Source organism: Cynocephalus volans, chromosome 10 (assembly GCF_027409185.1).
Source record: "Cynocephalus volans isolate mCynVol1 chromosome 10, mCynVol1.pri, whole genome shotgun sequence".
Lineage (NCBI taxonomy): Eukaryota > Metazoa > Chordata > Mammalia > Dermoptera > Cynocephalidae > Cynocephalus > Cynocephalus volans.
This window is the reverse complement of record NC_084469.1, coordinates 19,806,608-19,824,046: the sequence shown is the minus strand read 5'-3', so window position 1 is coordinate 19,824,046 and position 17,439 is coordinate 19,806,608. Positions and strand designations below refer to the sequence as shown.

At 36.7% G+C, this 17,439-nt stretch overlaps 1 protein-coding gene across 10 annotated transcripts in view; it reads left to right on the top strand.

Annotated features, from left to right (window-relative positions):
- Positions 1-17,439, top strand: part of ACACA (acetyl-CoA carboxylase alpha) — a 293,591-nt gene that overhangs the window by 139,384 nt on the left and 136,768 nt on the right. For 9 of the 10 annotated variants that reach the window (XM_063112233.1, XM_063112232.1, XM_063112238.1 and 6 more), the window contains 9 exons: positions 3,022-3,103; positions 3,538-3,683; positions 4,798-4,948; positions 6,449-6,583; positions 6,899-7,087; positions 7,394-7,582; positions 8,288-8,388; positions 9,754-9,842; positions 14,773-14,897. In XM_063112233.1, coding sequence (XP_062968303.1) covers positions 3,022-3,103; positions 3,538-3,683; positions 4,798-4,948; positions 6,449-6,583; positions 6,899-7,087; positions 7,394-7,582; positions 8,288-8,388; positions 9,754-9,842; positions 14,773-14,897 — 1,207 coding nt within the window. The remainder of the gene's footprint in view (positions 1-3,021; positions 3,104-3,537; positions 3,684-4,797; positions 4,949-6,448; positions 6,584-6,898; positions 7,088-7,393; positions 7,583-8,287; positions 8,389-9,753; positions 9,843-14,772; positions 14,898-17,439) is intronic. The other variant, XM_063112234.1, reaches the window with a different exon arrangement.

Below are 17,439 nucleotides of genomic sequence, written 5' to 3'. Positions count from 1 at the left end.
TGAGAAGAGGTTGCTTTTTTGAAAACTGGGATCCAGCTACAGTAAACATTCTGTCCTGTTGAAACATGAAATGTCTCCAAACCCTGATGATAAAAACCTGGTATTTCTCCATAATATTGAACCCTAAATATTTCATGTATTACCTGCAACACTTTCTAAGAATTCATAATTGAGGCTGATATTCAAGATGACCTTATGAGTCTTTCAGGTAGAGAGTCAGACATGTATGGGTCTAAACTAATCTCTAGCACTGATTCTGGAGACTACGCTTCACCTTTGAGTCCCTGGAGGAATGGTCCAAGAGGGTAATCATTTTAAAACACTTTAATCAAAGGCTCTTTATTTTCTTTTATGTTCTTAGACTTACATCAACTCCCTTTTGAAGTGTCTGAAAGGAAGAAAAGAATCAAAATGTTAAAAATTGAACTGAGATTCAAGTCCTATGTTGAATATCTTTCACTATGTTACACTCATGCACTAAAACCTTCAGCAGCTTGCATTTCCCTCCTGTATCAAATCTAAATCCCTCAATGTGACTTTCAACTCCCTGTATACTTTAGCCCCTTTTTATGAATTCAGTCTTACTTATTTCTATGCCTTAATATACAATCTCTAACCTAGTTAAATGGTTTCCCTACTGGTGCACATATGTGTCACACAATCTTCTGTGCAAGCCTCCCTTCCTGTCTTTTTTAAGTTATTTTTAATTTGTTTTGTTTTGTTTTGTTTTTAAAAGATGACCGGTAAGGGGATCTTAACCCTTGACTTGGTGTTGTCAGCACCACGCTCAGCCAGTGAGCGAACCGGCCATCCCTGTATGGGATCCGAACCCGTGGCCTTGGTGTTATCAGCACCGCACTCTCCCGAGTGAGCCACGGGCCAGCCCCCTTTAATTTGTTTTTAAAACTTATATTTTGAAATAATTTCAGACTTTTAAGAGTTGCATAAATAGTACAAAGAACTTGTATATATTCTTCACCCAGATTCACTATTATTTACTTATTTTGTGTGTGTGTGTGTGTGTGTGTGTGTGTGTGTGAATTTATTTATTAATTTTTAGCTCCCACCAATAAGTGAGAACATGTGGTATTTCTCTTTCTGTGCCTGACTTGTTTCACTTAATATAATTCTCTCGAGGTCCATCCATGTTGTTGCAAATGGCAGTATTTCATTCGTTTTTATAGCTGAGTAGTATTCCATTGTGTAGATGTACCACATTTTCCGTATCCACTCATCTGATGATGGACATTTGGGCTATTTTACTTATTTTTTTGATGGCTGGCTGGAATGGGGATCCAAACCCTTGACCTTTATCAGCACCACCTTCTAATCAGTGGAGCTAATTGACTAACCTTCACTAATTATTAACAACTTGCCACACTTGCTTTATGACTCCCTCTCTTTATTATTATCAAAAATCTTTTTTGACAATGTTTTCTCCTTGGTAAATTCCTTCCTTTCTCCTCCACCCAGCCTATTGCCTTTTTTTTTAAGATCCCCAAATCAAGTCCTAGTTTCTAGGACCGCATGAGGGTTGATTACACTGAAGTTTTTATTATTTTTTCAAGTTTTAATTTCATTTATTTTTAAGAACAGTTAATACATTCACGTGGTTCAAAATTCGAAAGGCACAAAAGGGTATGTAGTCCCTCTGTCTTCCCTCTGTTCCTTGGCCACCCAGTTTCCATCCCTGTAGTCAATCCATGTTACCAGTTTCTTTTGTGACTTTCCAGTGATATCCTAAACTTACATAAACATATACATGTAATATTTGTTTCTTCCCACCTTCTGGTTTTTTAAAACACAAATGGTAATATACTCTGAAACTGTTCTTCACCATGCTTTTTTCACTTAAGAGTATATTTTATTTTATTTTATTTTATTTATTTATTTATTTATTTATTTTTTTTTGGTGACCGGCACTCAGCCAGTGAGTGCACCGGTCAGTCCTATATAGGATCCGAACCCGCGGCGGGAGCGTCGCCGCGCTCCCAGCGCAGCACTCTACCAAGTGCGCCACGGGCTCGGCCCAAGAGTATATTTTAGATAGTGTTTCATATTAGTACATAACAGTCTTCATCTTTCTTTTTAATGGCTGTATAACACTTCATTATATACATGAAAAGATATGTAACATCACTAATCATTAGGGAAATGCAAATCAAAATCAAAACCACAATGAAATATCACCTTATATCCATTGGTATGCAGACTGTCCAAAACCAGAAAATAGCAAGTGTTGGTGACATGGAGAAATTGGGACCCTTGTGTACTATTGCTGGGAACGTAAAATGGTGCAGCCACTATGGAAAACAGTATTATAATTTCTCAAAAAAAGTAAAAATGGAATTATCATATGATCTAGCATTACCACTTCTGGATATTCTGAAAGAATTGAAAGCACAGTCTCAAAGAGATACTTGCACACCTATGTTCATTGCAGCAGCATTCACAGTAGCTAAAAGGTGCAAACAACCCAAATGTTCATTGATGGAGGACAAACAAAATGTGGTACATACATACAATGGAATATTAAGCCTTAAAAAGGAAGGAAATTCTGACACATGCTACAACATGGATGAACCCTGAAGACATTATGCTAAGTGAAATAATCCAGTCACAAAAAGACAAATACTATATCTTTTCACTTATATGAGCTATCACTGGTAAGGGGGGAACTTGGAAGTAGTTTTTAATGGGTATGGAGTTCAGTTTTGCCATTTGAAAAAGTTCTGGAGATTAGTTGCACATTAGTGTGAATATACTTAACACTACAGAACTGTACATTTAAAAATGGTTAAGATGGTAAATTTTATGTTATGTGTATTTTACTATAATGCAAAATAAAAAGGAAATTTCATTATGTTTTTTCATAATTTATGTGATCAGTCCTTTATAGATGGTCATTTAATTTGTTTCTAGTCTTTTGGTATTCAGGAAATGCTACAATCAGTAACATTTGAGATAAACTTCTAGAACTTTCTAGAAGTAAGTGTGTCTCTCACATTGTTGTTCTTTCAGGGGTCAAGTCCTTCCTGCTCATACACTTCTGAATACAGTAGATGTTGAACTTATCTATGAAGGAGTCAAATATGTACTTAAGGTATTTTGAACCCCATTGAAGCCTGTTCCTTACTTTTTGTCTCTTGGTTAGCTTGCTTTCTTTAGGTTGAGACAGAGGGAAAAGTTTGATTTAGTGCAGGGATGGGAGTGTTAGTGAGATTATAGCCATTATTTGTGTTAATACCCTAAGGCAGTATTTGATGATTTCGTGAAAATCGTTTTAGTTTCCCAGCTTCACAAATACAGCCAAGAGGTAAAGGAGAGATGGGGAACAACCAGAGCTGGGAGAGGTAACTAAAGTAGTCCTATTTGCTTACATTCATGCCACAGACACTGATGCAAATAGCACCAGTGCCATGAATTTCTTTCTCCCGATCTTTCTTACCTATATCTTTGAAGTATGAAAATTTTCTCCAGGGCTCTACCTGGAGGGGACACACTGACTTGTCCCTTCTGGTTCTTGTTCTCTACAAGGTGACACGACAGTCCCCCAACTCCTATGTGGTGATCATGAACGGCTCATGTGTGGAAGTAGATGTGCATCGGCTGAGTGATGGAGGACTACTCTTATCCTATGATGGCAGCAGTTATACCACATACATGAAGGAGGAAGTGGATAGGTGAGTGGCTGTTTGAGATCCATTTGCTGGTCATCTTATTAATCTTTTATTAGTCACTAGCTCTTGGGATTTTCCTAGGCCTTTTTTGGTACTTATTTTTAGTAAATTTTATTTGAAATTTTATTTATTTATTTTTTTGGTGACTGGCTGGTACAGGGATCTAACCCCAGACCTCAGTGTTATCAGCACCAAGCTCTAACCAATTGAGCTAACTGGCCAGCCCTTAGTACTCATTTTTGATTTAAAAAAAAAAAAAAAAAAAAAGTATATTAACTTAACAAAAATTTCAAGAGTGCAAAAGTGTTTACAATTAAAAACATATCTGCCTACCACTCCAATGTGTGTGGACAATGAAAAATAAGTTCCCTTCACTATAAGCAAGCACTGCGAATAGTTTCTTATATATTTTTATAGATTTTTTTTTTTCTTTTTTTTTTTTTTTCTAAAGATGACCGGTAAGGGGATCTCAACCCTTGGCTTGGTGTTCTCAGCAGCACACTCAGCTAGTGAGCTAACCGGCCATCCCTATATAGGATCCAAACCCGTGGCCTTGGTGTTATCAGCACCGCACTCTCCCGAGTGAGCCACGGGCTGGCCCTGTAGATATTTTATATGCATATACAAGTTACATATGTATACACACTGTTTTTCCTTTAAATACATTCTCAAATAAAATATCCTTTAAACACTGCACCTAATTTTTTTTCCTTTAACATATACTGTGGACTGTAAAATGCACAGTCACAGTTTTGTGAGAATTAAATGAATTATCACACTTAAAGTACTTAGGACATTGACTGCAACATAGTCAAGAAATGTTAGTTATTATATCATCATCTTCATTTTTTTTTTTTAAACAGAGGCAACTACTCTTTTAATTGTCATGCAGTATTCCATTATATGAATGTACTATAATTTATTTAATCTGACCCTTATTGAAGGAAATTGTCATTTGGCATTGTAAACTAAGATGCAGTGAATGTCCTCTGTGTGTGCGTGTGTATGTGTATGTAGAATAAGGTTTTGAGGTTTTTTTTTTTAATTGACATTTTCTGCCATTCCTCTTTATATCTAAGGTGCTTTACTGGCTTACATATTCCCATGTATCTCCTAGGTATCGCATCACAATTGGCAATAAAACCTGTGTGTTTGAGAAGGAAAATGACCCATCAGTGTTGCGCTCGCCTTCTGCTGGGAAGTTAATCCAGTACATTGTGGAGGATGGAGGCCATGTATTTGCTGGCCAATGCTATGCTGAGATTGAGGTCAGGGTGGTGACTGGGCTGTGGGCTCATGGGAGGGAAGGTAGAAAAAGGATTGGCTAGAATGGACTAAGACTGAAATAGAAAAGAAAAAACATCTGTTGGTTTAATTGGGGTATGAACCTTAAGATTTTAAAAACAAATTAAAGCTCAAAGTTTTTCTTTGACAGATGAGGAATCTCTAGCTCTTGTAATAGATCCTGGGCAATAGCACTTACTGAATGTTAGGTCTTATGCTAATTGCTTGCTATAGAGAAAGTATGGTAAGTACAGTTGGGGCACAAAACAGACAAGTAATGAAATGTGATGAATTCTATGGAAGCTAAGTACATAATGCAGAGGTCCACCTAACCCAAATTGACGTAGGGTGCATAGTAAGGGAAGACATACTGAAATGGGACATTTGATCTTACTCTTGAAAGACATGATAGATCAGATGAGGAAGGGCAGGGAAGAGTGTTTAATGTTGAAGGAATAGCATGTACAAAGGCACAGAAGCAAGAGGGTGTGGTGTATTTAGGGAACTGCAAGTATATATTGGTGTTGCTTGAGAATAGACTAAGGTTTAATGGGGAATGCCAAGCAAAGATGCTAATGAAGTAATGTGGGGTCATAAAGGATTTGAAAAGCCACGCTAGTAAGTCTAGGCTATCCTGAAGGCAGTGGGGAATCATTGAAGGATTTTAAGTGAAAAGTGATATGACGAAATTTGGACTCTAGAATAATTGCTTTTAGTGACCTTGTTGGAAGTGTATAGCAGGTAGGGAAAACTCTTGAGAGGTTTTTAAAATTACTGTAGGCCAGAAATGATGAGGGCCTAAAGCAAAGAGGTGGCAAGAGAGGAAGATTTTTAAGAGAATTTTAGAAGATGTCCCTGGCTAGGGTTGGTAATTGGTAGATAAGGGTTACCCTAAGGTTTTGGCATGGATATCTTAGGTAGACAGACTGGATCCAATAGTATGAGGAGGCAAAATTAGTCATACCTTCTAAGGTCAAAACAAGTAAAATCACAAACTGTGGCAAAATGGATTTAGAAGTTCGAGACATGTCAGTAACTGTTATTAATTCCCAAAGACAGATCCTGAGAGATTTCCTAAGTGCCTGCCTTGGTGTCCCTAGGAGATTTTGATAGATTCTCATTTTTTTCTGGGTTGAATTAAGTAGAGTCCAACTTAGATGCTAAGGTGAAAAACTGACCTCTTTTATTTATTTACTTTTAAAACTTATTTATTAATATTATTTTTTCATATTCTAAGATGTTGTGGAGCAGTTGGTGGGGAGGGGGAGAGGGGAAGAAGGAAGTGAATAGGGTGGGAGGAGTAGGAAGGAAGGGGGGCTTGGTTGAGGCCCATGGCACCCCCCTCATTCCATCGGGGGCACCAGGGGTTTCTGGTGGCAGCCCGGTGGTGGTGGTTGTCCTGGTTGCAGATATACTGACCTCTTTTAAACATTTGCCTGTGTAAAGAGAGGTCAGACTCTAATTAGTTATGTTTTTCTCTGTAGGTGATGAAGATGGTGATGACCTTAACAACTGCAGAGTCTGGCTGTATCCATTATGTCAAACGGCCTGGAGCAGCTCTTGACCCTGGCTGTGTAATAGCCAAAATGCAGTTGGACAACCCCAGCAAAGTTCAGCAAGTGAGTAGGAAGATACTCTGAATATTACTCTTCAAGAGCTGAAGAATTTGGAGGCGCAAGTGATTTCAGTGCTTGGTTTGCCAGTTTTTTCTTAAGCTTTCCCACCCTTGTGTCTTATGCCTTTTATTTGTGCCAATAGTATTGTGGAACTAGAGTTTGTAATTTCCTGATGATGTTTAATCCATTGACTTCTCTCCTGGTAACTGGGTATGGTCAAGGGATGTCTTGATTTTGAATAATGACTAATTTGCAGTGGTGTGTTTGTACCCTGAATAAAAGGTAGTGGATGACTTGATCTCTTGTTGGGGTTAACAGGCTGAGCTTCACACGGGTAGTCTGCCACAGATCCAGAGCACAGCACTCAGAGGCGAGAAGCTCCATCGAGTGTTCCACTATGTCCTGGATAATCTGGTCAATGTGATGAATGGATACTGCCTTCCAGATCCCTTTTTCAGCAGCCGGGTATATGAAGCACTTCTCTTGGGGAAAGGATATATGAATGGGGTACTTGTTTTCCAAAATAGTTTAATTAAAGTTTTATACGGATTTTTTTGGAGGGAGGGAAAGCTGTTTATCCTGGAACTCTTCCACCTTTAGTTGTGAGGTCTGAAGTCTTTAAATCCTTGCTCCCTATTTTTGTCATGGACTTTACATTTAATTGAGATTACTCCTTTTTAAACCAGAGAATAGGGGCAATGTTAGATGCTTACATTGCAATTTCAAAGTAAGCAGTATATGATAGTGAATTCAGATATATTGTTTTAATTTGGGGATTGTGTTAACAATGGATCCTATTTTATTCTTTCTTAGGTAAAAGATTGGGTAGAGCGATTGATGAAGACCCTCAGAGATCCCTCCCTGCCTCTCCTAGAATTGCAAGATATCATGACCAGTGTCTCTGGCCGTATCCCCCCCAATGTGGAGAAGTCTATCAAGAAGGAAATGGCTCAGTATGCTAGCAACATCACATCAGTCCTCTGTCAGTTTCCCAGCCAGCAGGTATTTATAGGGTAACACTATCATTATTTTCCACTCACTACCAGTGCTTGAGTTCATGTTGTAAGGTTCCTTCCTCTTTGGATCCTCTTTACTTTCTAGATGTTGTGCTTTTAAAATTTTAGATATTGTACCCTTTATAAAACTGCCTCAGGATACAAACCCAATAATGAAAGTAGTGTGTGTGAAATGTAAAATATATGTGATTATGAGAAAAGCATGCTTTGGCTATGTACTCCATTTAGCTGTGTTCATGGGGCTGTTCCCTAAGGAGCGATGCTTCCATGAGTTTAAAGTAGAGAGAAATTGATAGTTTTATTATCACAGACTTCCTTACCATCTCCTCAGCACTCTTCCCCTTTGTCTAGAAAGCAGATTTACAGGTAGGGAGTAAAGCTAGGCAGGTGGGGAGCAAAGTTTGGATCTTGACCTTAAGCAGATCTTGCCTGTCAGAGACTCTGGTAAGGTAGTAGTTTTGTGATGCAGTCATTAGTGCATCTGGGAAAAGATGAAAAATAGATAAAAACTGCATGCTTACTTAGCAGAAGCCTGTAAACTATTCCCAGTAACTTCCAGCTGCTGCCAACACATAAAGATAGGAATTGTCATGTTATAACCAAGAAGATTCCTAGTCGTAATGCTATAGAGGCTGAGCTTTGGGTCCCTTTGTTGGGCTAGGCTTTATTTTTTACCTTGATTATGCCTTAGATTGCCAACATCCTTGATAGCCATGCGGCTACATTGAACCGGAAATCTGAACGGGAAGTCTTCTTCATGAACACTCAGAGCATTGTCCAGCTGGTACAGAGGTAATTACATGATTCTAGAGCTGTCCATCTCTATACCTTCCTTTCTTTTTAAGTGGTCATAAAGAGATTTACCTCAGGTTTGACATCAAGAAGTTAGAAATTATTTTATATCTTAGTACCTTATATCTTTTAAATATCTCAGAATGGTGAGCTTTCATACTCAATATTTCTGATACCTTCTTTATATTCTATCTTTCTATCAATTACTAAGGCACAAAAAATTGGTTGTTTTTTTTTAACATTAAAAACTTTTATTATTAAATATTTTTAACATACTGAAAAATGCAGGATCTAATATAACTGGCACCCATATACATGCAGCCCACTTTTGCTACAGATTTTTTTTTTTTTTTTAGTTGATACATGGTGATGTATTTATTTATTTATTATTTTTTTAATTTTATTTTGTCGATATACATTGTGGTTGATTATTGTTGCCCCTTACCAAAACCTCCCTCTCCTCCCTCCTCCCTCTCCTCCTTCCCCCCCAACAATGTCCTTTCTGTTTGCTTGTCGTATCAACTTCAAGTAATTGTGGTTGTTATATCTCCCCCCCCCAGTTTTTTTTTTTTTGTGTGTATGTGTGTGTGTGTGTGAATTTATATATTAATTTTTAGCTCCCACCAATAAGTGAGAACATGTGGTATTTCTCTTTCTGTGCCTGACTCGTTTCACTTAATATAATTCTCTCAAGGTCCATCCATGTTGTTGCAAATGGCAGTATTTCATTCGTTTTTATAGCTGAGTAGTATTCCATTGTGTAGATGTACCACATTTTCCGTATCCACTCATCCGATGATGGACATTTGGGCTGGTTTTTATTGTTGTTTGTCTAGTACAGAGATCCATCTTTTTCTTTGCTGTTTGATGAAGCTCCTAATTTTTTTTCTTTTGGCAAAGTACTCAGTATGACATTTATTCTTGTCTTATGGAGCCAAGTATTAGACCAAAGGGATATTCACTGAGCATTTTCAACTTTAAGATACTCATAAATTTTTCAGATATCCCCTAGCCATTTCAAGGATGTGGTATTATTTTCTCTTTAGCAGTAGCAATTGATTCAGGTTGTTGTTAGGTAGGGCTGTGAAGTTTTTTTTGTTTTTGTTTTCCTTTCCTTTTTTGTTTTATGAAAAATCTTATCTATACCTGGTTGATCCTCTCAGAAAAAGAAAAATAAAAAAACCTGGTCTGTAGTCAGATTTCTTTTAGGCTTGGAATTTAATCTGGTTAGTTGATACTAGGCTCTATATTCAGAGGGAAAGCTGTTCATTGGAAAGTCTAGAAAGTAAATTTGGCCTCTGAGTTTATTATTTAATAGTGTTGGCCTGTCAGATTTTTCAGTGAAGACTTTTTCTATTTGCCTAGATACCGAAGTGGCATTCGAGGCCACATGAAGGCTGTGGTGATGGATCTGCTCCGACAGTACTTGCGAGTAGAGACACAGTTTCAGAATGGTAAGCCTCTTCCCGAGGATTCTCTATCTAAGAAAGTTTCTGATTCTGATGACCAACTCAAACTACCTCTATAGGGCTTTGCAAGAGCTCAGCCAGTTCATCCTGTCATCTTACTTCCCATTGATGAATTCTTCCTCCTTTCACAACCCCCTTAGAACTAAACCTTCATATCCTACTAATGCTAAAGAAAGAACACAACACAGCTTGATGAGACTGTGAATCCAGCATGCTTCTGGGAAAGGACTGAGATAATTCTTCTAGTAGAGATTAGCATTCCCTATTGACATTTTCGTGACCTTGTATAGTGAGAGTTGGTTGAGTCATGACCAGGCTGAAATTGAGAAAACAGTATCTGAAGAGCTTGCCACTCAGCAGCTAATCCATGGATTGAACCACAGGCATCTGGGAAGGGCTCAGATTTTCCAGTACTTTTTAGTGTATCATTTAGGTGGAATTTATTCCTGGCTTTTTCTGAAGAGCTTCACTAAATGATGTATAGTCTCTAAGTGTTGAAATACGTTGGCTAAGATTTTAAAGCTGTGTTTGTCTGATATTGCATCCTGCCACAAGATGGCAGTGAAACACCACAGAATTTGAAACGTCTTGAAAATTTTTTTTATCTGTTCTGCTCCCTTTTGCATCCTCTAAAAGATGGCTCTGGGGCTGGCTGGTTAGATCAGTTGGTTAGAGCATGGTGTCATAACACCAAGGTCATGGGTTTGGATCTCCATATGGGCCAGCCACCAAAAATAAACAAAAACAAACAAACAAAAAAGATGGCTCTGCCACTCATGACCAGCAAAAATCCTCAAGTAGATAATAGCAAACTGAATCCCACAGTGTATCAAGTAGTACCTCACACCCAAGTTGGCATTATTCCACTAATACAAAGTTGATTAATTTGGGGAAGATCAATTAACATAATTCATCGTGTAATAAAGGAAGATAAAACATGGTCATCATCTCAAAATATGGGGGAAAAAGCATTTGACAAAATTTAACATCTGTTCACGTAAACTCTTGGAAACTAGGAATGAAATGGAACTTTTTAATCTTGTAAAGGCGACTCACAAAAATCTGTAAGATATACATAATGGTAAATTGTTGAAAGCATTCTCTTTAAGATTAGGAATGAGATAAGGACACTTGCTCTCACTACTTCTATTCATCATCATGCTGGATGTCGTACGTAGCCAGTGCACTAAGACAAGAAAAAGAATTAAAGGTATCAGGACTGGAAAAGAGTATGAAAATAGATTTGCCACTATTAGATATGATACGATGTCTACTTGGAAAGCCTCAAAGAATCTACAGTTTTGTCCTTTTTTTTAATTGTGGTAAAGAATACGCAGATTTATTATTAAATTATTTAAAGTCTAGGGACTGGCCAGTTAGCTGCCGTGGGTGAGTGTAGTGCTGGTAATGCCAGGGTTGTAGGTCTGGATCCCTGTACTGGCCCGCTGCCAGAACAAAACAAACAAAAATAACACAGGCCAGCCCCCCCCCCCCCAAAAAAAAATCCATCTGTTTTAGGCTGGCTGGTTAGCTCAGTTGGTTAGAGTGTGGTGTTATAACATCAAAGACAAGGGTTTGGATCCCTATACTGGCAAAAAGTCTAATAAGGTTGCTGGATACAAAAGTCAACATACAAAATTATATTGCATTTCTTTACAGTAGAACAATCATTTAGAAAAGCAGTTTAGAAAAATATGTCACTTAAAATACCAACCAAAAATATGAAATACTAAGGAATAAATCTAACAAAAAATATGCAAGCCTTTTTTAGAGAAAATTACAATCAATGAACAATAGTAAAGATCTAAGTAAGTGTCAGTCTTAGATTGGAATGTAACTATTACAAAGGTATTGATTATCCCTAGATTCATCTCTAGATTTATTGACATTCTAATAAAATCCTACTAAGGTATTTTTGTGGAATTTGTCAAGCTCATTCTAAAATTTACAGAAAAGAAGTTTGACAATAACCAAGATACTTCTAAAGAAATACAGGTTGAAAAGATTTGCCCAATGAGATATCAAGCTTTATTAATTAAGAATTGTGATGTTGTGTAAGGACAGATTTATAGACCATTGGGATATTATAGCTCAGAAACAGATCCACACATATAAGAAAATTTACATTATGGTAGAGCAAGCATTGCAGATCATGAGGAAAGGCTAGACTTTTTCAATAAATGTTACTGGGACAATGTGTTATTCATTTGTAAAACTGGAGAAAAAAGAAAAAAAATTGGATCCATACTTTGTAACATATGTACAAAAATGAATTCCAATATAAATTAAAGACTTAAACATGTTGTAAAGAGGCAAAACTATTAAATTTTTAGGGGAATATCTCTATGATCTCAGTGCTGGGAAAATTTTTTTGTACAAGACACAGCAAGTGCAAACTATAAAGAAAGGAATGATTAACCCAAACTCTCTTAAGAACTTCTTTTCATCAAAATACACCATAAGGAGACTGAAAATACAAGCCACAAAGTGGGAGAAGATATTTACAGACTAGACACTTAACAAAGGATTAGTATCTAGAGCACTGCTATGAATCAATAAGTAAAAGACAACCTAATGGAAAAATGGGTAAAAAATACAAAAAGATATTTCACAGAAGAGGAACCACAAATAACTCATAAACTTACAAAAAGATGTTTAATCTCATTACTAATTAGAGAAATGGGAACCCAAACCACAGTGAGATTGGCAAAAATTTTAAAGTCACATCATCATCTTTCACTGCTTCTATAAGTGGAAGTGAAAATTGGTACAACCACTTTGGAGAACAGTTTGTCAATATCTAATAAAGTTAGATACTTATTTATACTCTTCAACCTAGTAATTTTACTCTTTGATAATATACTTTCTCGAGAAACTCTTATGTTTTTTAGGAAACGTACAAGAGTGTTGGTGGCAGCACTGTTCACAATAGCAAAAAAGACAGGAAACAATCTAAACACCAGCTAATTCAAAAAAGTTCATGCAAAGATTTATATTATCTTTTAATTCTATTTCTCTTTGAATGTTTTGAAGTACCCTATTTTATGCAAGTAGAGTAGGTCGTTGAATTCTAGTATATTCCTACAACAAATTACTATATACAGTAAAAATGGGTGAACCAAGGTACACAAACAAAAGGATGATTCTCAAAATCATAATGTTGAGAGAAAGAAATAAGTTACAGAAGAATCCATACACAGTAATTCCATTTTTATCAAGTTCAAAAACAGGAAAAATTAAACCATACTTACATTGGTAGTAAATGTAAAGAAAAGCAAAAGAATGATTAATATAAAATTTAGCTAAGTATTTGTTTCTGAAGAAGAGCACATAGGAAGATACTAAAGATGTTTTTTTTAAATTTAGTGGCTTTAAAATAACATATGGGTATTTATTTCTACTGTTAGGATGTATTTTATATATTCTTCTATATACATATTTCACAGTTAAAAATATCTAAAAAGGAGACACTTGGTATCATTGCTTTCTTTGTGTTAGGATCTCTACCTGCCCTGGGTAAATGTATTCTTTTTATTTCCCCTGGTTCTAATAATTCCTATCACCAAAATATATTTCTGTTGTCACTTCAAAGCTGTCTCAGTAGGGGGAAATACGAATTTATATAGGATCACCAATTGCTAAACAGCTTCCATTTTGTTCTAAGTGTGTCTTTTATGAAATTGGCAGCTCTTTAGATATTATAGTCCACTGTTTTCAAATATATTTGTTTCATCATTTTTTGCTTACATCAATCTCTAATACTTAAATTTTAATATTAAAAATGGCTTACATCAATCTCTAATTTTAAAACAGATAAAAGCAGAATTGCTCTGGTCGAATAAAGTGTTCTGTGAAACCAGGGTAACACAGTTTGAACACCACAGTTCTGGTTTGTAACTTAAAATGGAATCTGAAATGGGGTGGTAGTCATTTAGTATTTTCAAGAAATCAGAAAATTCTGACCTTTGAGAATATTTGAACACTAATTCTTCTTTACTTGGAAATTTAATTCTGCTGTAAGCTGTTTTCTAACGAATTTAATATTACTTATATCCCATGATAGATATCACTACAGTATACTTTGAAGCTTTTGCTTCTGTTGTAAAACATAACTTTCCTACCCAGAACTAGCCTGCCCTGGTGGCCTTAGGGAAGACGAGTGAAAATATACATAATTGTAGTCTCCCTACATTCCTTTTGACTTTAATGCAAGGTTCTCCTTGATCTATACCTTGTTTTGGATTTGGAATTCCTGGCATTGCTTAGCTGTTTCATGGACTTCTAGGGGAAAATGTTGATTCCAGAGATAGCAGGCACACTTCTTATGGATATTGATAAGTTTGGTGTGGTTTTGTTTTTGAGCTAAAACTGTTCCTATCAGTAAGGGTGAAACATTTTCAGTGACTCACACCTGGAACCAGAATTTCAAGTCGTATTAGATCTTAAAGATCATAAAGTTTAATGGTATTAATATATCTTTTTAAGCAGCAGAACCCTCTGTTCTAGGGAAATCATTCCAGGAAGCCAAATAGAAGAGTTTAGAGTAAGAGTAGGGTTGGAGCTATTCCCAACCCCTCAATCTTTAACGCACACCCCACCTCCTCACTCCCAATTTTTTTTTCTTTTTTTAATGTAATGAAATTGAAGCCTGGAGAGGTTAAATGATTTGCACATAGTAAATGAGTAACACATCTAGGCCTTGAGCCTAGGTCTTATAATCCAAATTGCCTGACTCCTAGTCCAGTGTTCTTTTACTAAAACCACACTGCAAGTTCTATACAAATTCATCTAAGAAAATTCTTAAGATGTTTCTTCTCACTGCTTATCAGGTGAGTTATAGACAGTAAAAAACAAATAGCATGTGAATGTGAGCATTCATATACGGATGAGAACTAATTATTTTTGCTGCTTGCAGGACACTATGACAAATGTGTATTTGCCCTTCGGGAAGAGAACAAAAGTGACATGAACACTGTACTGAACTACATCTTCTCTCATGCTCAAGTCACCAAGAAGAATCTTCTGGTGACAATGCTTATTGTGAGTACCATTCTTAGAACTTGTAAGGATGTTTGATGATATGCAAAAAGTTTTTTTTCCTTCCGATGGCTGTGGTCAGAGAAGAAACTACTGTCTTTTGTAATTAAGGGATGAGTAGGGCTTGGGTCGTGAATTAACAATTTCTCACATTCGCTTTTCTCTTTGCTCTGAAGGAAACTTCTTGGGTTAGAAAAGGACTGTTCTGGCTCTACTTAGAAATGCCCTCTGCTTCCCCATTCTTCTTTTCCTCATGGCAGTAGCTTTAAACTTTAGTCTTATCTAGCCAATGTAATCTTTCATTTTTAACTCTTGTTTGTTCCATTGATATAAGCAATAGCTCTTGTGTCAAAAACTTAAAAAGAAAATTAAAAACTGTTAGAAATCCTGAACTGTCCCTCCCCCACCAAAGAAATTTAAATTTATTCTGCATCTTCTTTAGCCCCCCCCGCCCCTTTTAAAATTTATATGAAAATCTAAGCTTGGATTATTGTGTTGTTAGTAAATGATTTTGTCCCATAAACTATTAATATGAGAATTAGTAGAAAGTGGGAATGAGGGGTGAGACTGATAAATGTGAATAGGACTAATGTACATTTGACCATGGGTAGAATTTTTGTGTACTTGGGGATTTTTAAAAATGATTTGCAAGTCCTTTATTCCTAAGTCTTTCTGCTTGAGTTAATTCTAAGAATCAGAGAACAATGGGACTGTTCTTAGACTCTCACCTAGTCCTGGGCAATTGCCTTGCTGCTGCATGTTTGTCTTTTTGGGAGATTATAACACATTTTCACTCCTAGAGTCTCCTTTCTCATCCCTTTGTGGAATTGGCATTTTTGGTACCTTAATTCCATCCTTTTTCTTTTCTTTATTTTTTATTTATTTATTTTTTTTTTTGGTGTCCAGCCAGTACAGGGATTGGACCCTGGACTTTGGTTTTTATCAACACCACACTCCAACCAGCTGAGCTAATCGGCCAGCCCGCCATCCTTTCTTCTTGGAGCAAAAAAAGCCATAAATCTTCACTGCTATTTTTTATTTCATAGTTCAGAATAAAGAGAGACTATCTACCTCACATCTCTGATTAACAACAGTGCCACTCATTCATTTATCTGCTTAACTGGTTAACTCTAAAGGATATAACATTTTTTAGAATAGCCACTTTTAAAAATATGTAATTACAGGGAGAGTTCATTACCTTTGCTACCCTAGAATGGCTGGATGGTGGGGAAATCAGAAGATGCATTTGAGAGGGGGAAAAAATATTAGCATTATGTAATATTTCACCTTCCTCAAGTGACAGGTTTTAGTAAGGAAATGATAGAATCTATGACAACTTGCTAATTTTTTTTTCTCAACCAAAAGAGGTAAGAAATCTCTGACTTTTTAAAAATTTTATTTTAACGCAAGAATTGTTGATTCTCATTTGGATAAAGCCAAGATTTTCTGGCAGAAAAGGGTAATGATGAGAGGGTAGAAGAATCTGTCAGTTTGGACCTAAAATGGAGTAGAATTTGCCTTTATAGGAAGTTAATTATGTTGAGATTTTCATCTGATTATGATTACCTTTTTAAGAACTTAACAGTTTTCTACACTAAAAGTAGACCAAAGCCCAGAATCCTTGGAGCAGCAGAAGAGTAATGATCGTCCAAGACTGTCGCTGGGTTTCTTAAATTCTAATTTGTAAGATATAGGAGCTTGGCTCACTCCTTTTGCGGAGTGATTGTAAGTAACGCTTGCCTTAAGAATCTCATTATTGGAACACAGAGCCATATTTCCTCTGAGAATTCTGGAGTAGCTTTGAGCCGGGGCTGTTCATTTCTCAAGTAATCACACTGGTGTGATGGAGAGAGAAAATGGCAGCTGTTCGGAGCTCAGGCCTTCAATTTTCTTCAGAGTCCAGTCACTCAAGTGTGTAATTACACGGGGGGTGCTGCAGAGGCGTTGGGCCCTGTCAGAGAACTGGTTTGAGGCTTTGCTTTCTGCCAGTCAGGACAGGCAGAAGCCAATGGGACTCTTACTTGCTGCTGTTCTTCCCCCCCCCGCCCCACCTTGTCATCCTGATTACTTCTTACCTTCATGGATAGTACCTGAACTTTCTTTCCAACAGGCTGAGCTCTTTGGAGAAAAGAGCTGTTTCATAGTGTTTGCCTTTGGATGAATAAGACAGAGGAGAAGGAGGAGGATGGTTGAAGACATATGAACCAGCAAGCTGAATGTGTCCTTTTCTTTATTGTGGTATCTTCACTTTTATTTTTTTTTTAAGAAAAATTCTGTCATATCTTACACAGTGTTCTTTAAAAAAACCAAGCAATACTCAGTAAACATAATAGGTTCTGTAGGCTTTCATATCATTATTTTCTTTTGAAATAGCTGTTATTTTCACCTCATCTTAAAAGACTTGGAAATATAGAAGTTGACTGTTATGATTGAGCTCGGGACCAGCTAGCAGTGACTTATGGAACAGGGATTAAAAACTCAGAAGGCGCTCCTTTCTGATCTGATATCACTAAGCAGTGTCAATGGTCAGCTGCTCCCTTCCTCC